Consider the following 17,191-nt stretch of genomic DNA (forward strand, 5'->3'; position numbering starts at 1 on the left):
CACCGTCAGCCTGTGGGGACCTGAAGGAGACAGCAAGTCACTGCTTCCTCATATCCTGTTGCCCCCCAAAGCCAAGTGTTTCTGTTATGGCCAAAACGTCCCCTCCCCCCTCCTCACTGATTCCTATCCTGGGATGAAAGCAGTATGCGGTCCTTGCCAGCTCTGGGGCCACCTTCTGACCAGCAGCCCCCACACATGCCCCTTGGATCATGATTTTGGGTAGGTGGGTTGTTTATTTGGTTATCTCTGGTTAAGAATACTTGCTGCTCTTGAGAAAATCCAAGCTCACTCCTAGCACCTATGGATTCAAAGTGGCCATGTTGGACCCTTGATTTCTGAGAGCTGGTTTTCAGTCCCTGTAGTTCTCACACCCTATCCTGTTACAGACAGAGACTACACTTTACACAGGGCTGGAGCTGGGTTTCTTTGAGCTAAGCTACTTAATGTATTACACAGTTGATCCAGAAAATGTTACATTTCCAAGAGTGGTTTATTTCAAAACTGTAAAGATACATATATTACTTTTTATTACATGTAATAAGTAATTTTAAGCTTGAAATATATAAAGTTTCACATTTTTAAACTTAAAAAATTCCTTTTAAAGTTGTAGAGCATTTAAAAAGTCAAATAAGCTGGATACACCTTACAACACAGGTTTATACCTTAAATATTCACATTTCAAAAGCTGTTTGTAAAGACTAAAAACTGAGTAAAAATTATTTACAAGTGGCAATGATTATGATCTCCTTGTCTTTGGAAGCAGAGGTTAGCAGGCAGGGAACGGAGGGCTACGCAGTGAAGTTCAGCGGTCCATGGCATGGGCTGGGGCTGCTGCCTCTTCTGGAGTGATCACTGAGGCAGGCACTCCTGGGCACGTACGCCTTTCAACTCATGAGTGAGGAGCAGCATTTGAGCACCGCGTCCCTGAGGGAAGGAAGGAGAAAGGGCTATGATGCAGCAGTGTGCAAGAGCAGCAGCAGCGTCCCACTACACACTAGCAACTTCTGAGCAGGGCTGGCTTCTGTAGCCCGGTCCAAAGAACCAAGGCTTTGCTGAGATTCACTCAGAATACTTGCAAGTGCTTTTGAAGTATTCTTGCTAATTTTTGAAATGGTATTTGTCACAGGAATTTGTACTAGTACATAACCCCGATTTTAATAAAAGAAATGACTCAATAACAAAATAATCTGGGAATTAAGTTTTTATAAGAATTTATGTTTTTATGTTGTTTTTTTTTAACTTGCATACCCATGTATTGGTCACAACAGCCAAGCTATGGAGTCAGCCTACATGTCCAACAGTGGGTGTGAATGGAAGAAGAAAATGGGCTGTTTTTTTAAATATTGATTTTATTTTTGTATATGTTGTATGTATCTGTGTGTCTGCCATGAACATGGGTGCCTGCGGAGTCCAGAAAAGGCGAACAGACTCCCAGGCACTGGGGCTAGAACTGCAGATGGGTGAGCCCACTGACACGGTAGTTTGATCCTCCAGAAGAGCAGCAAGCACTCCTGAGCCAGCTCTCCAGCCCCCACAATGGAGCTTTAGTCAGCCACAGAAGGAACAGAATTTTCCTGCCCTTTGCAGGAAAACAGGCCGACCTGGAGATGACCTGTCCTACTGGGCTTAAACAATCACAGGAGAAGGAATCTCAGGTGAGAGGTTGATGGATCAGACTGGCCTGTGGGCATGTCTGTGGGGACTATTTTGATTAACTGATACAGGCCGGCTCAGCCCTTTGTGGACAGTGCCAGTCCCCCGGAAGTGCTCCTGAACCTTATGGCAAAGCTGGCCACACCTAAGTCCCCGAGACAGGCAGCAAACAGTGACCCTCCATGGCTCCTGCTTCAGTTCCTGCCCTGTCTTTTGTCAGAGATGGACTCCGACCTGGAGATGTGAGCCACGTAAAGCCATTTCTGGGCAGCAAGCTCCACTTGTGTTCTCTCCTATGTGGAATCTGCCTGTATCCTGGTTATTTACCCATTGGGATCTGGACAGAATGAGGCAGGACATCATGGCGGTAAGGTATAAGCAAATCCACTTGCTCCAGAGTCCAGGAAGCAGACAGTGACTCTCACTGCTGCATCCTAAAAATTCCCAACATGTGATAAACTTCATTCAGCTTCCATGTTTTCTCCCCTGTCTAAACCATTACATAATGTGCTTTAATTAAACAAACAAAAACTTGCTGTTCAAAACGCCCACTAAAAAATTTGTAATGTATTCTGCATGTTGCCTGCCGCTCTCCATCCAGCCGCTGTGCTGCGCCCGATGTGCAGGGACAGTGTCTCCTCCATCCACATGTACCTCTGCACTCGCCCGGGGTCTCCTTTCTACAGCTCATCCTGCTTTGTGTTTTCTCCTTTTATGTGTTTGTCAGAAATACTCACAATAAGAGGTAGAATAAAAACAATGACTTCCACTGTTCACATTAGGTATATAACTCTGCTGTCTTTTAAAGATATAGGTGTTTCCAAATTCCACAGAGACAAAGCCCTACTTCACCAGAATTGTTTTTTCCAAATCTATCAGGTCTAAGGTTGGAATTAACTCATGTTTTTCTTCTATAACTATAAATCATCACCAATTCCTCTAGAAAAGCACAAAGAAACAGCATGGTAGACTGCACTGGCTGCCGTGGGTCTGGACATTCACCTATCTATCACCCCTGGCCCCCACCTGCAGAAGAGTGAGCTTTCTGCTAGCTAAGAACATTAATGTACCTTGATTCCCTAGCCCTAACTTCCCTTATTACTTTCCAAAATAGAATTATTCTTGCTGGAGTCTCTGCCTCTTGGGTACTGGACAGAAAGGTCCAGATTTCTTTTCAAATTCCCTGTTAGTGTTCATACAGCAAGGCAGGAGGAGCAAGTGCCGCTCCAGCTGCTATGTGCAGCAAGATGTTCATTCACCTGAAGGCAGTCTATAAGCCAAGCTTTTCAGACATTCTTAAAAGTAAGTTTCTTAAAGCAACAAAGTCAACAAAGTTAACTAAAAAGCCTCCTGCAAATTTTGTTGTTGTCTCATTATGTAAGCCTGACTGGCCTGGTGCTCACTACATAGACCAGATAAGCCTGAACTCAAAGTTGTACTACTATGCCCAGCCATAAATGGCTTAATGTGAAAATTATTTAAACTCGTGTTCAGGAGTACAATGGGATTTGGAGCTCACCTTGCATACGGGATGTAGGACAGACTGTACCTGTAAGAGAGAGTCGAGGATGTTGACATTTTCTCTACACCAAGCCCCCCTATTCCCACTGGACACATCTACTGTAGCCACCTCAGCAGCAGAGCACAGGCCAGTGGTTCTCAAACTGTGACTCCATCTCTCGGGCAATAGCACCGATTAGGAACTTGTGGAAGATATCAACTTTCCGAGACCTACAGCTCCGAGTCACAAGACTTCTTCATGCGCAGCTTGTAGTTTGCTGGGCTGGGGATGGAGCCCAGGTCCCCTGTCACTGAGCTACATACACAACTGACAATATGCTCAGTAAACCTCAGCGACCCTGAGGCTGAGGCATTCTGCAGAAGTTACCCTCTTATCCTTCCAGCAAAAGCTAACATTACTAAGTATGGTGACAACTTTCTGGAGAAAAGCCAACTGGAACACATCGAAGGAAAGCAAGATGTAAGAGCACCCTACGTGACTTAGCCTAAATCCCTCACACTCCAATGAAAGAGTCAAACAACCTTACACGGTGAGTCTGAAAATACACTGATGTGGTATCTGTCAGTGGAAAGGTAGAAACAGCCAGAAGAGGAGCTGAGTCCAGCTGGGTGACAGGCAATGGGAAAGACAAAGAACCACAAAATTGAGAAAGGCAAGGAAAACTTGCTTTGTAGTCTGACAGGGAGCAGGGTGAGGAGTGGCTGGCTGGGGCTTCCCAGGCGTGTGAGTCACATGGGGCTGTGAAGAGGATATAGCTCTGGAAAGAAGGCACACAGCAACAGCAGGTGGGATGCCTGGGGCACCTGACACCTGTGAGCACATCCTGTGCACTTCCTCCTGTGAGAATTCAGATGGCTCTGTCTACATTTCTGCTCCGTTCTCTTCCCACAGTAGCCTGCTGCCATAGCCAGTGCACCCTGCTACCACAACTCTCTCTAGAGGTGCCAGGGAGGCACAGTGTTCAGAATGGGCCTCACTCCATCTGACTCTGCAGGAGTCTGGGTCACAGGCATAGGCCTCTCCCCCCCTTTCCTAGGGCTCTCTAGAATCTAAATGATGCTTCTAACATCCTGGACAGTTTTCATTCCACAGCCGGTGTAAGAAGAGACTTACCAGGTCATGGACAAGAACTGCAATATGCAGAAGAGTAAGGCCAGCCCCTTCTTCCGCCACTAGCAACAAACAACACATTCGAGTTTTAAAAAGTAGCATTATAAGTCAGGTTCAATTCTTCACTTTAAATTCTTCCTGTTTGTTTGTTTTTATCCTTATATATTTCAAAACTTTAAATACTGCCCATGAAAGTACATTTCCTTTCCAATGCCATTCCTATTAAATACTATAAAATACACAGCGTAAGTGACTGTTACAGTTATGCAAAGGCTGGAAATAGAACTCTTCAAGGTTATAGCTTGATGTAATCCTGATGCTACAAAATGATGTAACCCTTCCTAGAATCAACATTTAAAACCCTGTAAAACTCCATGGAATTACTTACCCTCAATATTTTGTTCTTTGGAGATGTTTTGATACACAGTCCAGACTGGTCTTGAACCTACAGCAATCCTCCTGCCTCAACCTTCCACGCACTGGGATTATAGCATGCACTATCATGCCTGGCTTCTTGAGGTTTTTGGTTTTGCTTCTTTTTCTGAGACAGGGTTTCTCTGTATAGTCCTGGCTGTCCTGGAACTCACTTTGGCATCAAACTCACAAAGGTCCTCCTGCCTCTGCCTCTGCCTCCTCGGTGCTGGCATTAAAGGCGTGTCCAACCATCACCCAGAGAGTTTGTTTTGGTTTTGTTTGTTTGTTTTTTAAAAGGACAATTATACTACTGCAGTCTTCTGGGGTAATATGAAGTTCCTACAATGTTCTAAGATAACTGACTTGAGTATTCCTCATCATTGGGGTAAGAAGGTGGGTAGGTGCTGACGGTCAAAACTAGGACTTGTCTCCAGCAGGACAAATGTTCTTTACCACTAAGCTACACACCTAGCTCCTGCCCTTAAAGTTGAGAGGAGGAGACAAGATGGATTAATGGATAAAAGTCAATTGTTTGCCAAGTCTGACAACCTGGCACCCACATTGTAGAAATTATGGAGCACATAACACTCACATGGATCCCTTAGCTGACCTGGAAGTTACTATGTAGAGCAGGCTGACCCAAACTCAAGAGAGCTGCCTGTCTCTGCTTCTAGGATGCTGATTAAAGCGATCACCACCACATGTGGTCCCGACGGAGATTCTTTTTAGTCTTATCTGTTGATCTGCTTGTTCTCAGGACCTACGTTCTCTGGGAGCTTCTCACACTGTTGCTCCCCAAAGCACACAGAGAGTCTGCAGCAGGCCAAGCAGAGGGCCCAGGCCCAGCCTAGGATGCTGTCAGGGCAGCGACCAGTCTCAGCAGGAGTGTGCTCACAGGGGCCCGTGCTTAACACAACCTCTGTGTAGGCCACAGACAGCAGACTCCACCTCACATCTGTTTACTGGACACTGACTCTCTTGAGGGCTTCATGAAACTGGCCTCAGTTTTGTTCTAGGACAATGGTAGAGTGGGGACAATGAGCAGATAGCCAGCATGGCTGATATAACTTACCCACAGAGCAGCACACAGGGTAAATACCAGGCACAACTACAGGGAAAGAAAAAGTTCATTAGAGACCTGAGGTTCTTCAAGGGCCCAACAAAAATGCAAAAACTTCTGCATTCATCTGCTTGGATAACATGCAAATAGACAGACAGACAGACAGACAGACAGATGGGACAATGGACTCTGGTGTCACCTTAAAGCCTATAGAAGCAATACCCGCTGTCCCAGCAAACTGAAACCCTAAATAATGTGCTGGTCAAGTAAAGGAAAGACTGGGAAGTCAGGTTTAGAGAAGCAAGAGACTGCTCCTGTGTCTTGTTGATGCTCACAGCAGTGCCAACGGCACCAGCATGCTCCAGCTTGTTTCCTTTACAGCGCTGGGCAATGCTTCACACAGGAGACTGCATGAGCCTGCTGCACACCCATGGCACCTGGACAGGCTGGGGAGAACAGAAGTGGGAGTCTAAGCTAGGAAGGCTTAATGTGACCCCAGTCTGACCGTCGTCAGCTCAGGGGCCAGGGTTTGCTTGGGGGCCTGTCTAAGGCTCAGCTTTCCTCTCTCTACCCAGAGAGAGCACCCGACTCTGCTGCTTCTGCACCGAGGCAGCAGCTGTCTTCACCATTACCGTGAGGCAGAATCTGGGTGTGCAGCAACTTAACTCACGTTCAACATTTTCCTGCAAACAGCCTGACTCAACAACCAGCACTGAGTGACAGCCACAGAAATTCAGAGCACTAAGTGACAGCCACAATAAGAACCTGTTGCATGATGGGACTTAACTCAGAGCACTGCTGAGAAGCTGTCCCATGACAACAGTCAAGTCAGCAAATAGCAGAAGAGAGAAACCACACCAGTTACAATTCCGATCCTCCCTGAGAAGATTCCTATGAATTCACAAGTATTGCACCTTCTCCCCCTGAGGAACAGACATCCCAACATGTGTAGAGCTACAAAATGAAATATGACAGTTGATTTTCATAACTACTTCTAGCTATTCAACACATATGCAGCCAATCAGTTCCATCCAGCCAATCACATTAGACAGTACTGTACAGCCAAACTCTTTAACATTCTGTTACTTCTCCCTCACCCCTCTCAGCAATAATGCAGAAAAGTCATTAATATGTTTATAAAATTAACATTATTTACTTACAAGCATAATAATTGTTGCAAGCAATCTTGTTGTTTCAAACATTTTCTTCAGTTGCTTCACAGGTCCCATTAAAAAGCATGTACTATTTGAAACAAAGTAAGAGATGGCTCTAGTAATTTGTCTGGCTATGTAGAAATAAAACTGCTATAAAACAAACTGTGTGAGTTGTTATTTCTTGCTTTACTTGTCTGTGATCTGTTGTCTTTGTTCCTGTTTGGGACAAAGCTTAGGCTGGCCGTAAACACCTCATCCTCCTGTCGTGGGAACTTCTCCCCTAACTTTGTTGTTGTTCCTTTGAGACAGGGTCTTTCTATGTAGCCTAGGCTGGCCATAAACTCGCAATCCTCCTGCCTCACCTTCTGAGTACTGAGCAGTTACTTTCATTTTGTTGTTATTGTGACATATGGTCTTGCTACTAGCCCAGGCTGGCCTAGACTTTGCAATAGTTCTGTTTTCTCCTCCAGAAAACAGGTATTACATGCATGTCCACCTTGCTTGTTTTTCCCCCTTACCTTTGAAAGGACACTTCAAGACATGCTATGAACTTAACATGATATTGGTATGATGGCATGAAGGTGAAGAGGCCATAGAGTGCCTCCCATCCTCACCTGGGTGGAAGCAAGGCCCTGAGGTGACCCTCCAAACATGGAAGTGCGTTCAACCTCTTAGGGATACAGGGTGCAGCTCTCAGCAGACGACTGAGGCGCTGATCTTGAACTCCCAGCCTGCAGAAGCGTGTTGCTAAAGCAGCCCAAGTGGACTGATGCCCTATGCATCCCCACAGCACTGCTCTCTCTCAGAAGACACCCGGCAGCTCCAGTCCCTGCTGCTTGCCAGCTTCAGTTCTCTGCACTGCACCAACACTGTCACATCTGTCCCTAGCTTCCTGTGTGTGCTCTTCCTCACAAAGCCTTCACTCCACAAGAGCCAGGACTGAAGGGTGGCAACTACACAGTTGAGCTCTGGAGCAGACCCCAGCTTGGGACCTAGCCTCTGTGCTCCCCAAATGCACTGCTGGCCACTCAGTAGTCCCAGAACTCAATATAATAGCAGTATTACAGAGTGAACATAAATTTTGCTGCAGAATTGATATTATAAGCAATCAACAGAAACATGCTACTTACAAAGACTTATTAGAAAGAAAAATCTGGAACCAAAAATAAACAAGGCATTTTAAGAAGCCAAAGTATACACACACCTGGCCAATGCAGCAAGGTTTCCAAGGGTGTAAAATACTGCAAAGAGTTTCATGCCATTGGGAAGCCATAGCAACCCAGTTCCCTAAAGTAGAATTTATAGTTAGTTGGATAACAATATGATCTTCAGAACCCAGAATTAGAAAGTACTACAGCAGTTGATACTAAGTACTATAGACTAATGCTCAAACACAACTGTGGTAACAGCCTCTTGTATCCATGTTTACAAATGTGCTCCAGAGGAACTGTTCCACACCTGTCTGCAACTAAGTATGCATCTGAATGTCAAGTTAAAACAGGCTTATTGAAACACATCTAAATCATTGATTGTCTAGTTTTCAAGAAAAATTGGTGTTCCAAATACAATTTTAACATTTTCTCCAAATTACCATAACATTAATTTCTGTTTATTTTTAATCAATCCTTACACACTTATTTAAAGTCACTGTGTTCCATTAAAATAATCTAACATTTAGATAAAGCAGGCTACTTCGGTTGGTTCTAAATTAAAATATTCATTCAGAACAATGTAAGATTATCAAAAAGACAACGCCTTAACTCACGAGGATTGAAAAGAAAATGCCAGCAACAAAGCATATGACAAACCACTTCAACCTGGTGTTGAAACTCAGGGATGAGGCATCCAGGACCTTAGAAAGAGGGACAGATAAGAAAGTTAGATCAGCATGTATAAATCTGACTCTACTACATTAAGCAAGCTTCTTTGTCTTTTGAGACCGGGATTCTCTGGCTGTCCTAGAACTCATTATGTAGACCAGGCTGGCCTTAAAATCATAGAGATACGCCTGCCTCTGCCTCCCAAGTGCAGGGATTAAAGGTGTATGCCACCATGCCTGGCAGCATTCACTGTTAACGTGGACCTGACTCTATAATACTGTCACTTCTGTGGTTATAAGGACAATGAACATGAGCAGATGCTGGAAAACGACCTGGTAGGTAGAATCACAGTACTTTTTAGGTCTCATAAAGTCCTTCCCTGTTGGGTGCAGCACATACATACATGTTCATCTAGGCACAACAACACAATGGTAAAGATCCATCTTTAAACTGGGAAAAAAAAAAAAACAGGTAGGCTGCATGCTGGATACTGCTGAGGCTGGGCCTGTACACAGGCTCATCCTACACCTCTCAACTTCTGCCAGGCCTGAGGAGTGAGGCAAGGATGATCGGCATAGAAACCTTTAAGGAAGCAGGGGGAACTGGAGAGGGAAATGGAAGGCACCCAGAGGTGAGCCTGGGTGCTCAGAGAACCACTTTGCAATGGATCTCCAGCCTAAGGAGCTAGCTGGCTTCTGGGGCCCTTGAAGAAACTAGAAATCTAGTCAATCATGGTAGTGCATAGCTGTAATCCCAATACTTGGGAAGTAGATGCAGGAGGATCAGGAGTTCAAAGCCAGTCTCAAGTATACAGCAAGTTCAAAGCTAGAACTAGAAATTTACAAGAATTTCTATCCCAAAATTTAAATTTCTAATGGGCACTATGATATACACTTAAAAAGTAAGAACAGCAGCTCAGGACATTCTCAGCCGTGAAATCATAATAGGGATTTGTGGGCATCAGCTTGCAATCCCCTTGGTCTCCATTCCTTACCTCAGCAGATCATCTGGGAATCCTTACGCAGCATGAAAGGCAGAGAAAAGTGCTCCGTCAGCGCAACACATCACATTTAATGTATCTTAGTGTCTTTGCCCTTTAAGTCAGCCGTCCTGATTCCAGCAATGCCAGCCACTACAGCCTGACTGGACATGTGGTTGTAAATTGGGTGAACAGGCTATGGATACCCAAAGCCTCTTCTTACCAGGGATTTATACACTACCTGTATTTTAGTCACAGAATAAAACACCCCAAATGTGTACATCACTTAACAAATAATCTGCTGTCACACACATCAGAACACCATGCTCTGTCATACATGCATACATGTCATACATGCATACAATTTTCACTTTTCATCTTCAGGACTTCTTGCCATCACATGAGACAGTAAAGCCTTTGACCAGGAGGCCACTGAGAAGACACAGCAGGGAATCAGGACTGAGATGAACCACTGACACTAACTCCTCAGCCATACAGGCAGTGAGAAGAACGACTGGACACAGCACACAGTGACCCCAGCTTTGTACCTATACCTGATGATAGGCTAAGGCCCAGGGCCACACCACCTGCAGGGCCAGGGAGAGTCACAGCCACAGAGCCCGGAGTCCAGGCCTCCAGAACACTTGCTGTGGCTTTCAACTTAGCAAAAGCCCTCATTTCTGCATTCCCCTCCAGTTCTCTCCCCCAATGGCTGGCATGGAAAAAGACAATGATCAGGAGAAGCTGAAGGCCCTGCTCCTCACGGCTATTCTGAGCAGCACACTTGCTTGTCCCCTCTCCTCCTGGGGTTTATGAGGTAAAGAGCCACTTTGTCCCCCACTTGCCCCTGACCAGCTTTCTTGGTCCTGTCCTTCAGGATTCCTGGCCACAAGGCCAATCCTACCCACATGGTAGATCTTGCTTGTTCTCCAACTCAACATGGACAGTCCGTCCTTTCTGTTCTTCAATCCATCCCCAGTAGCTTTTCTCTCTCACCCCACTCACTGCCCTACTGCCAGAGCCTTCTTCCCTGCAGTCCCTCTGTCTCTGAAATCCTTGTTCAAAAACCCCAGTCTTGGGGCTGGGGTTCAGGAGCTAAGAGCACTTTCAGATACATTGGACCTGGGTTCAACTCCCAGCACTCATATGGCAGTCACAACCATTCCCAATTCAGGTTCCGGGTGTCCAAGGCCATCTTCTGGCCCCAGTGGGCATCAGCTATGCATATGGTGCACATACATATATGCAGACAAAGCAGTCATATACACAAAAGGAAACTAGTCTTTAAAAAATAAGCCGTGTCCTAGGAGCTGCTACCTCGCCTGCCTCCCCACCCCCAACCTGCTTTCTTACTAGAGCTACCCAAGCCTCCTAGTTCTGCTTCAGGGCTCCTCTCTGAGCAGACAACTCCACCTACTGACAGCAGAGAGAACTGAAGGCAGCAGTGGGAGCTCATGGCTCCCATGCGGTTTGAGTGACAGCTGCCCCCATCTGCTCACTTATTGTTGAGTGCATGGCCCCCAGTTGGTGGAACTGTTTGGGCAGGATTAATGTCTATGGCTTTGCTAAAAGAGGTGTATCACTGGGGTAGGGGGGGTGAACTTTGGGGTTTGGAAGGTCCATGCCATTCCCAGTTAGCTCTCTGCCTCATGTTGTCTCAAGATGTGAGTTCTCCACTACTGCTCCAGAGCCATGATCACTACCTGGTGTCATGCTCCCTACCACGATGGTCATGGACTCACACTCCGAAACTATAAGCCTCAAATAAGCTCTTCTGTAAGCTGCCTTGGTCGTGATGTCTTATCATAGCAATAGAAAAGTACCTAAGACATCCACTTACTTACAAAAGCACCCAGGTCCCTGCTCTGGCTCCCAGGAAGAGACTCTTCCTACCTGTCTCAGGGAGATACACATTTGCCTACCTGCTTTAGGGCCCCACCCCTCGGGCCTGCTTCAGGAACTTCTTTGAAACAAAATCTAAAAAAAGTCTCCCTCCAGCCTCCACAGCCAGCCAGCCAGCCAGCCAGCCAGCAGGCCAGCCACTCCTGATACTGAGAAAACTATGTGCTTCTAAGAGCTAGATGAGGGGCTCAGCTCCTGGCTATAAACAACTAAATACTATATGCTGATCAGACATGGTGGGGCCTGTCTTTAATCCTAGTACTTGGGAGGCAAAGGTAGGAGGAACTCATGAGTTCAAGACCACCCTTGTCTACATAGTGAGTTCCAAGCCAGCCACACACACCTTGTTTAAAAAACAAACAAACCAGTATGCCAGGTGCTGTAACAAAACACCATCACCATCACCACCACCACCACCACATCATCATCTTCTTCCTCCTCTTCCTTCTCCTGATTCTGGAAACTGTGAGTCTAAGATCAAGTGTTAATAGACAAGGTATCTGCTACCCCCTGCACGTGATAGAAGGGGCAAATGGTCCCCCTGTTAAGCAAAGTAGACTGTCATGCTGGAAGTTAGGCCTTAGCATATGAATTTGGGGAGCATTCAGAACACAGCACTGGATGTGACTGTTCAGGCCTGACCATGAACAGTGCCACAGCCTCCTAGGAAGCTGTCATTCCTCATGGGCCTGCAGCACCATAGGCTCCACAGGGAGCCACAGTCCTGACCTGCAGCTCCTCACCAGCTGTGACCTTTCGGCTGCTACCTTTCGTTTTCACACAGTGTACCCCAGGCCTGAAGACGGGCCTGAGAGGCTTGATTCTCTAACCTTAACTGCTTGGTCTTTTTCTGTGACTGTCCTAATCCTGCAGCTATGTAGAAGCCTCAGCAACTAGGCAGCTCAATAACATGTAGAAGACTCAACTCAGAGACCACATGAATTTTTGGAGTTTTATGACTTAAAAAAAAAAAAAAGTTAACTGTCTTACAGTTTTACTGTTGTGAACAGACACTATGATCAAGGCAACTCTTGTAAGGACAACATTTAATCGGAGCTGGCTTACAGGTTCAGAGGTTCAGTCCATTATCATCAAGGCAAGAACACACAGCATCCAGGCAGGCATGGTGCAGGAGGAGCTGAGAGTTCTACATCTTCATCTGAAGACTGCTGGCAGAATACTGGCTTCCAGGCACTAGGATGAGGGTCTTAGAGCCCACACCCACAGTGACAGGCTTACTTCAACAGAGCCACACCTTCTAATAGTGCCACTCCTTGAGCAGGGCATATATAAACCACCACAGTAAATGTTTCACAGCACCTTGGCAAGTCATATTCTGTCTTCTGAGAGAGCCACTGCTTGGCTTATATAACAGGGGCTTTTATTAGCATCTTCCATGTGGCAAGCCTGACGGTGGAACATGGCAGTTCCCTTTGTTAATATGGACTAGTTATCTGCCATGCTGGGCTATAATACGCACCTAGGGTTCCCCCAAATCCTAACCTTTCAGAAACTGGTGCTAGAACACAGAGCCTCAGGGACATTCAGACATGGCAACAGAACATTTGGAAGGGGGATTAGTTTCCTTTCCCACACCCCTTCCACTGAAACTGGAATGGTACATCCACAGACCAGAAAGTGACCCTTGGGAGACACAGATTCTACTGTGACCATGATCTTGGGACTGAATAGTAAAAATTAAACTTCTGTGGTTTCTAAGCTACCCAGTCTTTGAGTTCTGGTCAAAGCCTATGAACACACAGTTCATGGCAGAGATTTGTTAGGCTTCAATGACAGGTCCAGGACAGACAGGCCTTACATGCAAATGGGGAAGGGTGGTCAATGGTGAGAACAGTGGCCAGAGCAAATAGGAGGGTAACTAGCAACAGGCCTAGTCTCTCTGAAGACATTCAATGTTGACTCCACTTACAAGAGCCAGGTTGGAGCATTCCAGAAAGAATGACCTTGCTAAAAGGCTGCCAAGTTGTACAGCTAAGGAAGGACCCAGGCAAGGAAGCCGAGACACCTGAAGCACAGAGTCCTGGCAGGTGGAGGAGGGGCCAGGTACGTGCAGGTCTGAGAAGCGCAGCACAGTGGTGGAGAGCAGGATGGCTCTCCGAGGCCTGCTCCAGGCCTCCCCTCTAGGGAGATGTCCCAGATAGCTCCTAAGGAGGCCCGGGACCCTAGCTTCAGTCAGGCCTGGCCCCCAAGCCTCTCAGCAGAGGACGGAGGAGCTCAAATTCCAGGGCGCCTGGATACCCCTGTCTAACCCTGCACCTGGGTGACCATCTACTTAGAGGGCCTATTCCATCCTGCAGTACAAGAAGTCACCACCCCACTGCCCTGCTAAACCTGGGCACCTACAATTGCAGAACACCCTGAACTCTACACAAACTTTCTGGTCCTCGCCATCTACTAAGCATCTCTCATCTCGTGGTCTACCCTCCACAAGGGCATTCGTTCTTCCCACACATCCTGCAGGACAAGTGGTGGGCTAGGCACTCTTCCCTCTAGGCCCATGCTCCTCCCCAGACACCTACTACTTTCAAGGCCACCACGACACTGTACCCCTGTCCTTCATTACTGTTATACCTTTCATTCTCAGAGAGCAAAATATTTATACATGTGAAGGAAAAATAAATCTTAAAAAAGGTAAGAAAATAGAAGTACTGGATCAACACAGCTGAGGTTTCCCCGTGAACAGGCCCAGGCTCCCACCCCCTCTTCAGAGGTGGCCCTACTTTGAGACATTCTGGAAACTTGAGATGCTAAGGCCTGCTTGACAGAAGTCACTCACTAGAGTTGACTTCTCTCCTTCCTGGAGCTGGGAAGCGAATCCCTCTCATATATCTATCCAAGAACTGAATTGTCCACCATACCTTCCCCATCAAGATGGACTAAAGCTCTGAAACTGGGAACCCCAACATACCTTCCCTCTCCTTGACTGGTTTCTGCCAGGTACTCTGCTCAGCGATGGGAAAGTGGCTAATACAGTATCAATTACTCACAGTGAATCGAAACCCTCTCCACAGCCTAAGAGACTCAATGGGATGCAGAATCTCCCACCTCTTGCCTGCCTGCCTGTGTCTCCTACCTGTGTCCCCTCTTTCCCTCTGTTCCAGTCACCGGCCCAACACACACAGCGGCCACCCCGGCCACTCTCTCCTGGTGGGGAGCTCATGAAGAGCTTCCCTGAGCTACCCGAGAGCCTGACTACCGTGTGCTCTACGGCAACCCTAAGCTTCACAACCCACTTTACCTGTCCCACAGCACTTTCCACTAACACTGTAACTAGCACCGGAGGCCTCTAGCAGTCAGTCACTGTTACAGTGACAACAGTGTGGGGACCTGATGATTTGTTGGATAACTACTTAACAGTCTATCACCACCAGAGCGTTTCACCTTTGATTGAACTCTTCTCTACACATTCTCCTCTCCTCCGGAAACAGCTTCAAGGAACAAGATCACTTCTTTGTCCCCAGGGTTTACAAGAGCACTGCCTGATAACACTCGGGCAATGTCTGAACAGTAGCCACATGCTACTGAACACTTAAAAATGGTATGCACCACTACGGAAAAAAATTCTAAATTTTAACGTTTAAATTCTGAATGGCTACATGTGGTCACTGCTACAGTCAAGATTTAGAACAAAGAGTGGAGCATGAAACAGTCAATACTATTAAGCACCGTGGATAAGCCATATTTACTGCCACTGCTGAAGTTACTAAGCATAGGCTTTTGTATTGCATTTACAATACAGGTTTCAGTTCTCAGGAGGCAGAGGCAGGAGGACCTTTGTAGCTCCAGGTCAGTGAGGGCTACAGAACGAGACCTTGTCTCGGAACAAAACCAAAAAGAAAAAACAAACAAAACACGAAACACAATATAGATTTCACTTGTCTTAACCCGGGCTCCCTCAGCCCTGCCAACAAAGAAGTCAGGAAGGAAAAACGAACAAACAAAACATCTTCATGCAATACAACTTCAGGCCCGTGTCTGTGCCAAGGCACACCAAAATGTGCTAGCGTGCAAAACCCAAGGCAGTTCCTGTTTGCCTATTTTAAATTCTTACTGGAGGAAGTAAGTCTTTATCCAGTCTCATGTCGGGGTCACATGCAAACAACGAAGGCTCTGATACTAAAAAACCCCATGCATTACCAAGGAGGGCTGATCTCACAGGCAACCTTTGGCACGGTGTAGTGCGTGTTCTCCAGTGTCTCGCCCAGATCGCAGTCTTTTTTTTTTTTTTAAGATTTATTTATTTATTATTTACATGAGTACACTACAGCTGTCTTCAGACACACCAGAAAAGGGCATCAGATCCCATTACAGGTGGTTGTGAGCCACCATGTGGGTGCTGCGATTTGAACTCAGGACCTCTGGAAGAGCAGTCAGTGCTCTTAACCGCTGAGCCACCTCTCCAGCCCCAGATCTCAGTCTTGAGACCTGGAATGCATGAGCCGGTCACAGGCAGCCTGGCCCCGAGGCCTGCTCGCTGCGGGGGCTGCGGAACTCGGGCCACGGCAGAGCAGCGGGGACCGGACGGCCCCGGGGATCCGCGACCGACTCCCCGACAGCGGTTCGCGGCCCCCCTCCCACTGTCGCCGCGGCCGAGGACGTTACCTGCGCCGTCAGGCCTTGCTCCTCGTCGTCCTGGCCGCTCAGGACGCGCCGCAGCTTCTCCATAGCCCCGTCCTCTGGCCGAGCCGCCGGCCACCAGCTCGTCCGCCCTCCCACGCCCACCCGGAAGCCCGGAATCCGCACCTTCACGCGCCGGCCGGAAATCCGGGCTTCCGCTTCCTTCGAGCATGCGCACCTCCTCGCTCGTGGTCCGCGGGGGCGGGTCTGGTTACGTCACTTCCGGCGCGCCCGCGGGTGCCCGCAGCGGGCAGGTGAGTGGCTTTTCTTAGCCTCCGGAGCGTTCACCCGGCCGGTAGGGAGGGACGCGGAGTTAGAGCTGTCTGTCCGGCCTGGTGCAGAGAAACAGTGTCCAGTTGCATGACTGTCCAGGCACTGAGTGACAGGTCCTGCCCCGATTGTTTTGGGTTGGAGAGATGGTAATGAAATGGCCTTTATTTTAACTACTTCACTAACAGCTTCCTCCTTAAAATTGGACCAAGGAAAAAAAAAAGGGTTAATTGTCAATCCTACCGCCTCTCGAAAAGCAGTCATTACTAGAGAAGGAGATATTGTACTGATGAAACTGCTCCAGCGTTCTCAGGGAGTTGAACCTGAGCAAACAAAAGTACGAAAGCCCTGTCTGTCCCTTTGCCCTGAGAAAGATCACAAAGATGATAACGAATGTACAATAAAATCGTCGTTGATGTCCAATAAAACCGTTTTTAATATGTCTACACGTTTTCCTTTTGAAGTATAGTAACTTCTATATTAAAAAATCTGATAACAGTAGTTATGAAAAGTCTGTTTTCCAATATATATGAAGTGCCAGTGCTCACAATATAGTTGAAACCTCGATTCGAAGGAGTCAGTATGTACTTGAAATAATTAGTGACAGTTCAAAAACTCTGGTGACATATACATGCATGTTAATGTCACGGTGAAACCCATTAATTTGTA

General features: G+C 46.9%; 1 protein-coding gene across 3 annotated transcripts; it reads right to left on the reverse strand.

The window, feature by feature from the left end:
• Positions 1 to 540: 540 nt before the first annotated feature.
• Sft2d1 (SFT2 domain containing 1) lies at positions 541 to 16,351 on the reverse strand. Of its 3 annotated transcripts, none has more exons than XM_029533150.1 (9): positions 16,238 to 16,324; positions 9,728 to 9,749; positions 8,731 to 8,765; positions 8,118 to 8,200; positions 6,920 to 7,001; positions 5,772 to 5,807; positions 4,289 to 4,347; positions 3,173 to 3,202; positions 541 to 924 (listed from the first exon to the last, which is right to left on the reverse strand). In XM_029533150.1, exons 4-9 carry the CDS (start codon positions 8,168 to 8,170, stop codon positions 885 to 887), a joined length of 300 nt encoding a protein of 99 aa, XP_029389010.1. In that variant the 5' UTR covers positions 8,171 to 8,200; positions 8,731 to 8,765; positions 9,728 to 9,749; positions 16,238 to 16,324; the 3' UTR covers positions 541 to 884. The 3 variants fall into 3 exon arrangements, with proteins under 3 accessions (XP_029389010.1, XP_021077210.1, XP_029389009.1); XM_029533149.1 differs by having other exon boundaries at positions 542 to 924; positions 8,679 to 8,765; XM_021221551.2 differs by lacking the exon at positions 9,728 to 9,749 and having other exon boundaries at positions 8,679 to 8,765; positions 16,238 to 16,351.
• Positions 16,352 to 17,191: the final 840 nt, after the last annotated feature.

The sequence above is a fragment of the Mus pahari genome, chromosome 21 (genome assembly GCF_900095145.1).
Source record: "Mus pahari chromosome 21, PAHARI_EIJ_v1.1, whole genome shotgun sequence".
NCBI lineage: Eukaryota > Metazoa > Chordata > Mammalia > Rodentia > Muridae > Mus > Mus pahari.